The 10,810-nt window shown below is 43.7% G+C and overlaps 1 protein-coding gene across 2 annotated transcripts in view; it reads right to left on the bottom strand.

The window, feature by feature from the left end:
* Positions 1-9,168: 9,168 nt before the first annotated feature.
* Positions 9,169-10,810, bottom strand: part of Stox1 (storkhead box 1) — a 51,946-nt gene continuing 50,304 nt past the window's right edge. The window contains exon 4 of one of the 2 annotated variants that reach the window (XM_041656596.1): positions 9,169-9,405. In XM_041656596.1, the coding sequence (XP_041512530.1) occupies positions 9,258-9,405 (148 nt within the window). In that variant the 3' untranslated portion in view covers positions 9,169-9,257. The remainder of the gene's footprint in view (positions 9,406-10,810) is intronic. The other variant, XM_041656597.1, reaches the window with a different exon arrangement.

The following is a 10,810-nucleotide window of genomic DNA, read 5'->3' as shown; positions in this document are numbered from 1 at the left end:
CAGGCCAGGCTGTCAACTGAACAACCCCAGTCCTTAAACCTGTTTTATCATTAGATGATCGCTTCATTCATTCGATCAGCTATTTCATTCTGGAGAGGAGCTAAGACACAGAACTGAGATGTCGGCCAAGGGGCATTCTTGCAAGCCACATGTTACTGTCCAGTGCAGCAGCCTTGTAATTTGAGCCCAAACAGTCTTAGCGAAACTGCAGATGGCTACATGCCCTGAGTTTGGGGGCTGGACGTGAATGACCGGGATCGCAATATTCACAGTATTAAGTTTGTGTGATACTTTCCGGACTTCGTGTGATTAAGGAATAACCTAGAAGTCCATGCTTGTTTATTTGTAGTTTTATGGATTCAGTTCTGTGAACAGGTGTGTTCAAGGATTGATGGTAGGGAAAAAAAAAAAGCTTTTTCCAAAGGTTAGAGGAATGCATAGGGGTCTCTTTGTCTAAATCTTTATAAATCTAAATCACTTTTCTAAATCTAGCCTGTTGCCTCACACCCACACCCAGCTCTACAGTGACAGTCATTGTGCCCCACAACAGAATATGGTATACATAGGAACCTAGATAGGGTGAAGAATACCACACGAAAAACAGGGATAAAGAAAACAGATGCAGGGTTGGGGATTTAGCCCAATGGTAGAGCGCTTGCCTAGCAAGTGCAAGGCCCTGGGTTCAGTCCTCAGCTTCAGGAAAAAAAACAAAACCGGATGCTGCTTTCTTGTGGTTAAAGGCCAGACAGATGAAGGAAAATTTTAGCTTTTTGGGATCCTATTTTTGATATTCTCATGGCAAGCCTGAAAAGGAAAAGCCTAAGATCTCTACTCCCTCCTCAAGTGACTTCTTCCAAAATGACCTCTTGGAGGGACACTAGCCCACTCACGCATGTAGCTCTGGCAGGCCTTGTCTTTCTCCCCATACCCCTCTGCCTTGCTGAAAACCGTTAGATTACATTCCTAAGCCTTGTCTTTCTCCCCATATCCCTCTGCCTTGCTGAAAACCGTTAGATTACATTCCTAAGGCTAGGCCCAAGGTCTAGTCCCTTATTGGCCACTTCCTCCTGCTAAGCCTACTATCAAATGTTGACATCCAGCAATCAAAAGCCCCCTTTGGCTCACCTAATTAACATGCCCAACTAAAATTAAACACCTCACCTTAACATGGGGGGGTGGGGTGGTCCCCTTTACCTCTGGGCCAAGTCTGTCTCCTCTCCATCCAGAAGCTGTTCTTTGCTCCTCTGGGATAAAGACCCCTGTTCTTTTCCCTCCTTCCTGGTCCCCTGTCTCCTTTACCACTACATCCTAGCCCATTATAGCACAGAGTTCCCTTTTTCTGCCTGTGAGGTCATTCGCTGCTGTTTTTCTCCCATGCTTAAGAAAGGCTCTCTGCAAAAGCAGGTGTCTAATCCGGGGCTGAGAGGATGGCCCTACTCCCTGCACTAGTGCTTCCAAAGTCCTAAACTCCCCAAACCAACTCGCGGATCTCTATCTAACCAGGCGGAAAAGGATAGTATAAGCCTAGACGTGAGTAACCTGCCCAAGGAGTGGAAGACTCAGTAGCCATCATCTTAGCTTAATCAATTAGGAAACCTGGGAACGGGAACTATAATTTTAAAATTCAATAAATGGGTTGGAGAGATGACTCAGCTTAGAGAGATGACTCAGCGGTTAAGAGCACTGGCTGCTCTTCCAGAGGACCCGGGTTCAATTTGTAGCACCCACATGACCGTAACCCTAGTTCCAGGAATTCCACATCCTCACACAGATGTGTTTCAGGCAAAACCCACTGCACAAAATAAAAATAAATCATAAAAAAAATACCTCAATAGACTTATGTCTGCTCATAAGATTTGAACCCAATGGGAATTAAAACAGGACTTTTCTCATTGCTGTGATCAAATATCTGCGAAGGACCGCGAGGAAGGGTTTCCTGTTGGCTCCTAGTTCACGAGTAGCACCCATTCTGGCAGGGCAGTTGTAGCAGGAGGCATACAGGCAGCTGGCCACATTCCATCCACACAACATAGAGTGATGTGGCTCACCTAACTTTTCATTCCATCTGGCAACCAGTGTGGGTCTTCCCACATCAATTACCCAAATATACTCCCTCACAGACATGCCCAGAGGATTTCCTCCAAGGTGACCTAGATCCTGTGAAGTTGACCATCAATATAAATCATCACAGACATCGAGTCAAAACACAGTCGTCAATTTGTGGGATCAGGTGATCATCCTGTTCCAGCCTCCCTAGTGCCTAGAACTACAGGCAGGAACCATGTGCCTAGGTCCAAATATAACTATCGAAACATCGTTATAGACCACATATTTTCATGTAATTTGTTTTAGATAAGAATTTGGGGCTGGAGAGATGGCTCAGCGGTTAAGACCACTGCCTGCTCTTCCAAAGGACCTGGGTTCAATTCCCAGCAACCACATGTTGGCTCACAACTGTCTGTAATGAGATCTAGTGCCCTCTTCTGGCCTGTAGGCAGAACACTGTAAAAATAAATATAAGAGTTTTACAAAGTAGCCCTAGAAGATCTGGAACTTGCTAGAGGACAAAACTGGCCTCAAACAAACAGAGATCTGCTTGCTTCTACCTCCTCGGTGCTGAGATTAAAGCATGTGCCACAGTGCCTGGCTTTAATTTCTTTGCTGTGTGTGTGTGTATGTGTGTGTGCACAGAAGTTATCTTTCTATAACGTGTGTCCTGGAGATTAAACTCAGACTGTCAGCCTCAGTGGGTGATGCCTTTACCAATGGAATCGTCTTGTTGATCGTATTTTCTAACTATCCTAAAATAGGTGTTGATATAACCTGAAAGGATAAATTCTGTGTTCTTTTCTGGCTATTCTCTATCAAAGGTTCTATAAAAATCCCCTTGTCCTTGGCCTTAGCTTATTAAACTGTGTGACTTTTATGATTTAAAATTTCTAAGCTTGCCGCTCTGGTCATTTCCAAAATTAATTTTTTTAGCCCATAGTTATAAAGAAGGTAAAGACCTATCAAACGACATCTAGCACTTTGAAGGTGGATGTAAAACTTTCCTCACACGAGGAAATAAAACACTTTGGATTATGATATGGAAGTGAATAGGCAGTTACAAATTGATGAAGACAGTGGGGGGCAGAGATTGTTGGGAGAGATAAGGAGAAGCAAGGGGGCATATGACCTTAGCCCATTTACCTTTTGTTGTGATGCCCAGCAAAATCCCAGCAAAATTCTTCAAAGACCTCGAAAGAATGGTGCTCAACTTCATTTGGAAAAGCAAAAAACCCAGGATAGCCAAAACAATCTGGCGGCATCACAATCCCCGACTTCAAACTCTACTACAGAGCTACAGCACTGAAAACAGCCTAGTATTGGCATAACAACAGACAGGAGGACCAATGGAATCGAATAGAAGACCCGACTGTCAATCCACACATCTTCAAACACCTGAGACAGAGACCCACACGGGAGCACCGAACAGAAATCTCAAGGTCCAAAGCAGGAGCAGAAGGAGAGAGAGTACGAGCATGGAACTCAGGACCTCAAGGGGTGCACCCACACACTGAGACAATGGGGATGTTCTATCGGGAACTCACCAAGGCCAGCTGGCCTGGATCTGAAAAAGCCTGGGATAAAACCAGACTCACTGAACATAGCAGACAATGAGGAATACTGAGAACTCAAGAACAATTGCAGTGGGTTTTTGATCATACTGCACATACTGGCTTTGTGGGAGCCTAGGCAGTTTGGATGCTCACCTTACTAGACCTGGATGGAGGTGGGTGGTCCTTGGACTTCCCACAGGGCAGGGAACCCTGATTGCTCTTTGGGCTGATGAGGGAGGGGGACTTAATTGGGGGAGGGGGAGGGAAATGGGAGGCGGTGGAGGGGAAGAGACAGAAATCTTTAATAAATAAATTTAAAAAAAAACCCACTGATGACAACTTATGCTAGAGAGGTTGTGGGGAAAAGGGAACACTTCTGCATTGCTGTGGGAATGCAAGCTGGTATAACCCCTTTAGATGTCAGTGTGGTGATTTCTCAGAAAATTAGGAACCAACCTTCCTCAAGACCCAGTAATACCACTTTGGAGTATATATCCAAAGTATGCTCAATTGTGCCACAAGGACATGTGCTCAATTAAGTTCATAGCAGCTTTGTTTGACATAGCCAGAACCTGGAAACAACCTAAATGCCCGTCGATCAAGGAATGGATAAGAAAAATGTGGTACATTTACATAATGGAGTACTACACAGCAGAAAAAAATAACAACAGCTTGAATTTTGCAGGAAAATGGATGGAGCTAGAAAACATTATTTTGAATGAGGTAACCCAGACACAGAAAGACAATTATCATATGTACTCACTCATAGGTGGTTTTTAAACATAAAGCAAAGAAAGCCAGCCTACAAACCACAATCCCGGAGACCTTAGACAACAATGAGGACACTAAGAGAGACATAGATCTAATCTACATGGGAAGTAGAAAGTAAGAAAAGACAAAATCTCCTGAGTAAATTGGGAGCATGGGGACCTTGGGAGAGGATTGAAGGGGGAAGGGGAGAGGCAGGGAGGGGAGCAGAGAAAAATGTAGAGCTCAATAAAAAAAAAAAACCCTTTTGTTAGCCAAGTAAGGACAGTAATGCAAAAAACCTGATTAGCAAAAGCAACAAACATCACTGTAGAAGTTAGGTGCAGAGGTGCTCACCCTTAAATGATTGCTGCTGCTGTTGTTGCTGCTGCTGCTGCTGCTGCTGCTGCTGTTGCTGCTGTTTGGCTTTTTGAGACAGGGTCTCAGGTTGCCTAGGTTGGTCTTGAACTCACTATGTAGCTGAAGTTTTCATTAAAGCGCCCATGTGCTGCCTCTTGCTTTCTCTGCTAGAATTAAAGGTGTGTGCCACTGTGACCAGTTTCACCATTTGGCTAGTAAATAGTTTTGTGAGTTTTTAAAAAAATGTATTTTTAATTACATGTATTTATGTGTATGGGTATATGTATGTGAGTGCCTGGGCAGGCCAGAAGTGGCCATAAGATTCCCTGGAAACCACCCTACAGTCCTCTGTAGGAGCCAAACAGGTTTTCAGTCACTGGGCTTTCTCTCCAGCCCGGTTTTGCCTGTGTTTTGAATTGGGCTGTAGGAACCAGGACATCAGAGCCAGCATGAGTTACCCCAGAAGAGGGCACTGTCACCTAAGAACTGCCTGGAAGCTGCTGAGAAGCCCCTGAGGCTTCAGGAAGAGAGGCTGTGTGAGAGACAGGGTGCCCCCTTTCTTGCTTTATAGCTTCCTCACCCCTGGTAGGCAACAGCCTCTTTCCTGTTTCCTGTCTCCTCAAGTCTGTAGCTTCAGATAAGGCCCTTCCTGTTGTTTCCAGAACAGAGCCCACATGTCCCAGTAGCATGTTTGCTAATTACATTCAGCGATAGGTTTGCAACCTAAGAACATACACATGTAGTTTAAGAGAACACCGGCATGGCAATCTATTATTGAGCTAGTGTAATTTCAACTACTATCAATAATTTGATTAAAAAAGGTGCAGGGGGATGCGGGGGAGACACAGGACTGGGGTAGGGGGATAACCAAAGAGAAGATGACTTCTATTAATAGTACTTGTTCTTTTGAGGTGGTGGTGGTGCTCATGTCTTTAATCCCAGAACTTGAGAGGCAGAGGCCAGGAGAGCTCTGAGTTGAAGACCAGCCTGGTCTACAGAGTGAGTTTCAGTACGGCCAAGGCTGTTACATAGAGAAATCCTGTCTCAAAAACAAAACAACAGAAAAGCATAGGTGTTCTTAGAGAAGATCAGGGGCCAATTCCCACCACTCACATGTAGACAGACTCACAGCTGTCTGTGACTCCAGTTCCAAAGGATCTGGCACCCCCTTCTGTCTAAGGACACCAGGTATGCATGTGGTAAGCACAATAATTGTGTGTAAAACATTCATATGTATAAATCTAAAGAGTTTTTTAAAGTGTGCATGTATAGCCGGGCGGTGGTGGCGCACGCCTTTAATCCCAGCACTTGGGAGGCAGAGGCAGGCGGATCTCTGTGAGTTAGAGACCAGCCTGGTCTACAGAGCTAGTTCCAAGACAGGCTCCAAAACCACAGAGAAACCCTGTCTCAAAAAACCAAAAAAAAAAAAGTGTGCATGTGTGCTCATGTGATGGAAGTCTGTGTGCACCTGACACGGGTGTGCTCCTGGAGATGCCAGGACAACTCTGTGAAGTGCCCCATGACCCATTCATAGCTTAGAAATAGGTCATACACTTGCGATCATTAATAAAGACAATAACATATAAATAATAAAACTTCACGAAAATTACATTTGTTATGACATTATGCGCAGAGGTCAGAGGACAGCGTCAGAGAGTCAGTTCGTTCCTTCCACTGTGAGTCCTGGGGATTGAACTCAGGTCGTTGGGCTTAGGAGCCTTAACCCACCGAGCTTTCACGGGACCTTTGCTGAATTTTAAAAATGTGTTTTACTGTAAAGAAAGAGAATATAAAATGAGACATTTGACATTGTATTTACTAGTGTGTGATTGTGTGGTAAGAGGACAAAATTTGGGAGTCAGTTCTTTCCTTCCACTGTGTAGATCCCAGGAGTTGAACTCAGGTTGTTAGACTTGGTAGCAAATGCCTTTACCCACTGAGCCATTTCATGAACCCATTGCATTTGATACTATAAACTACTTAATGTCAAAATTATAAAGCTTTTTTTTTCGAGACAGGGTTCAAAATTATAAAGATTTTAACAACTGGCCTCAACTTACCCATCTTACCTCCAAAGCAAATGATGTTGATGAAGTCCACATCAACACTTAATAGAAATCTCGTGAATTGGGGGTGATTTATGGGCTCGTAAGAAATTCAATCTTGGTGAGAGACATGATGCCTTTAATTTTCAAATAAATTTCCTTGATGCAATGACACCTCATTGAGGGTGAGTTTGGGGTGGTAATTTCATGATAATCTTTTTCAAGTTCCTCTCCTTTATCTACCATCACAGGGCAGGGCACCATCCAGACACATTGATAATGGAATATATTACTTTGTACAAATCTACTTAGTGTGTGTTAATGGCACTAAAGAAGATATTTCTTAAATTGGGCCATGGTGGTACACACCTTTAATCCCAGCATTCAGGAGGCAGAGGCAGGAGACCAGTCTGGCTCTACAAGAGCTAGTTCCAGGACAGTCTCCAAAGCTACAGAGAAACCCTGTCTCAAAAAACCAAAACACACACACAAAAAAAAGAAAGAAAGACATACATTTCTTTCAACAGTGACACTTGTCACCAGCACCACTAAGAAAAAGGGATAGTGGAGGTGTAATGGCAGGCTCCAGTGGGAACGTCCACCTCCACGGCTTAGAAGAACCCTTGATAGGTCTACCATTTTCCCTTCTTTCCTTCCTTTTGAGGCAGAACCTCATGTAGCCCAGGCTAGTCTCAAAGTTGGCATAGCAAAGGATGACCTATGACCTTGAACTTCTAGGGCTCCTGCTTCCACTTCGCGCAGAGCTGGGGCTTGAACCCAGGACCCTCCAGTGCCAGGCAAGCACTCCACCGTATGAGCTTCAATCCTCACCGCCCTCAAATTTCTTTCCATTTTCCAGTTTCTTCGATTCACTTGGCTGTAATCCAGTAGAAAAGCTGATTTTAGAACTATCCTACCTCCCCCCAGGACGTATTATATCTGATATAATCTCTATACATAGATTAACAAACTCACCATCAGTAAATGATTTTGTTGCTATTAAATATGCTACTATATAGCCAGCTTTTACCGAAGAATCTGAGTCTCACTTTTTTAAGAATGTTGAGGAAAAGGCCCTTGATTCATTCCTTTTCACCATGTTCTCCTTCCAACACAATCCTTGTGCACACCCAATTTGGCAGCACATTTTGTAAAATGCCTTTTAAGTCTTTGAAAACATGGCAAGTTCTCTATAAACTAAACAGAGTGTCTTACTACTATAGACACAGACATTAGACATCTGCCCACTTTTCACTTGGAGGAATTTTTTTTTGTCTTATTTTGTTTTCCTTTTTGGAACGAATGTGACATTTTTAGTAAACACGGCTAAAAAAAAAAAAACCAAAAACAAAAACAAAATAAAAAAACCCTGATGATGTAGGAGGTTGGGCACAGTGGAGGAAGGACCTTGAGAGCCCAAGGCCTGCCTCTTGCACTGGAACCATGACTGCGATATATTTGACCACACAGCCATCAGGTGAGCTGCTTCTCAGCCACCACGTCTTCATATTCATCTGGATTTCACTTAGTGAAGTCTTTCTTGGAGACAGGGTGGCCAGGGGACTGAAGCTGTAGGGCTTTGGCCATGTGGTCCTTATTCATTCTGCAGCTTGATCCGAATGAACATGATGCCCTGGGCAATGTGGACTCTGGCCATGGTGCTCCGTGACTTCCCAAAAGGACACGGCACACAGCATACCTGTCTGGACCTTGGTCTGAGGAGCCTATGAAACCAGAATCATGGATATTCATCAGAAATCCATCTCAAATGCCCCTTAAAGCAACACATACAAGCAATGGGTTGCATACATTTCTTTGTAGTCATTACACACACGGTCTCCGAGCTGTAGGGAACCACAGGTCTACGGACACAGGAGTTCTAGATATCCTTAGTCAACCCCATTTGGGGCCATTTGATTACCTACAGGCAGGCTGGAAAAAAGACCCTGGGCAGCGAGGACCCAGGGAAGGATTCCTCTGAGAAAAGGGCAGCACATCGTATCAGTTCTTTCCAACAGTGCTTTAATCTCCAAGTGTCTGTGCAGCCCTTTGTTCTCTGTGAAATCCACTTAACCTGAGCATTCCACATTCCTGTGGCTGATGAGAATGGCACTATATGTATTGGAGAAACCGATCAAGGAAAATTAAAGTTAATAACATTTAGTTAGAAAATGATAAATGATTTCATGTTTCTTTTATTGAAAAACCACAAAAATTTCTAGTAAAAGGCACTGAAAACTGCTTTAAAATGGTAAAAAGGAAGAAAGTAATTAGAATACAATATGGTGGGGTTAATAATAGCACATATGTTCAGCTTTAGAGGATCCTTACATATCCAGTTCCTAAGAGTTCTCCAAAGTCAGTTAAAATTTTAATCCTGACATGGTGGTTTATGCCTGTAATCCCAGCACTCCAGAACCAGAGACAGGGGGATTACCCATCGAGATCCAGGCCAGTCTGATCTACAGTGTAATACCACATCTGAAATACATTTGTTTTTAAGTTAGACGTTTATAACTGGGGTTAGTTGAAGCAAGGAACTGGATGTGAGTGTTTGCCTCTTCTTTATGCCGTCACAGTTCTGCAGAAAATTCTGTCTTCTCTTAAATCCATCCAAAACAGCTGAATTATTAGATGCCAGGCTCTGGGTCCTAAAGACATTAAAAGGGACAGGATTACTGTCTTCCAAAGGGACCTGGGATGCCTCTCAGGGCACTGTCATTTCGTGTTAGTTTGAAGCTTTATTAACACTAAGCCATACTTAACAAATCTAAGGTAGCCTTTCAAAACCAAGCCCGTTCTTCACAGCTGAAAAGCCACACAACAGCACCCTAGTTATTTGACAGGTACTTTCAAAGAAGTTTATGTTTTCTGAACATGGGTTCTCAAACCTCACATCAAGTGTCAAACCTAGTGCCTGCTAGCCAGAAACATCTATCTCCTTAGTGGAATCAGTTTATCAGGTATAGCATCTTCCTTTTGGGAAGTCACAGGAAGGGGATAATGTTCTTGTTCTGGGGGCTATGAGCCGTGTCCTTCCTTATCTAGCCCCATTTGTCTTGCTCCAGGACATCTGTTAAGTACGTATCCTACTGCCAAGATGTGCCCTCAGCTGCACCAGTAATTTGGTGGTGGTTTTGTTTTGTGGTGCTTGGGCTGAACTCAGGGCCTCGTGCATGCTGGGCAAGTGCTCTCTATCTAGCTGCCCATCACTCTGAATCCTACACATCTTTGACAGTTGGGAAGAATCAGTGTGTGTTCTTCAGTTCAGCTTGTCTGTGTTAACTTTGTACTTCTCTTCAAACAAAGTACCAACTATGTCTTGTTCATCTGACCTTAATCCTGAGCATCACAGCATAGAGTTGACGTTCAAATGCTGTTTTCCTTCTCCTTCTTAATATCGGTAATGATTATACGCCTCTTAAGAAACCCATAGCATGATCAGTTTTAAAAAATGGCTCTCTTGGGGCTGGAGAGATGGCTCAGTGGTTAAGAGCACTGACTGCTCTTCCAGAGGTCCTGAGTTCAATTCCAGCAACCACATGATGGCTCACAACCATCCATGATGAGATCTGGTGCCCTCTTCTGGCCTGCAGGCATACATGCAGACAGAACACTGTATACTAAATAAATAAATAAACTTTATTAAAAAAATGGCTCTCTGCTCTTGCAGATGAGCTGAATTCAATTCCAAATACCCATATGAGACAGCCCACGAGTACCTGTCACTTAGGCTCCAGTGGATCTCAGGCTTCTAGTCTCTTGAGGGCACTCACACTTATGTGCACACACACACACACACACACACACACACACACACAATGCACATTATTAAAAAAATACAGAACAGCAAGAAGTTGGGCCAGCAAGACAGCTACGCGTTTGAAACTGTGTGCCATGAAGGCCTAATGATCCTTGTTTGATATCCAAAACCCACATAAAAAAGCCCAAGGCTTTCAGCCAGCTAGTGGTGGCACAAGCAAGCGTTTAATCCCAGCACTCCAGAGGCAGAAGGAGATAGATCTCTGACTTCGAGGCCAACTTCATCTAAAAGTG

Source organism: Microtus oregoni, unplaced genomic scaffold (genome assembly GCF_018167655.1).
Source record: "Microtus oregoni isolate MIOR12 unplaced genomic scaffold, Mior012 000007F_ref0000211, whole genome shotgun sequence".
Lineage (NCBI taxonomy): Eukaryota > Metazoa > Chordata > Mammalia > Rodentia > Cricetidae > Microtus > Microtus oregoni.
Note: the sequence above shows the minus strand (reverse complement) of the source record. Positions and strands in the feature narration are given on the sequence as shown.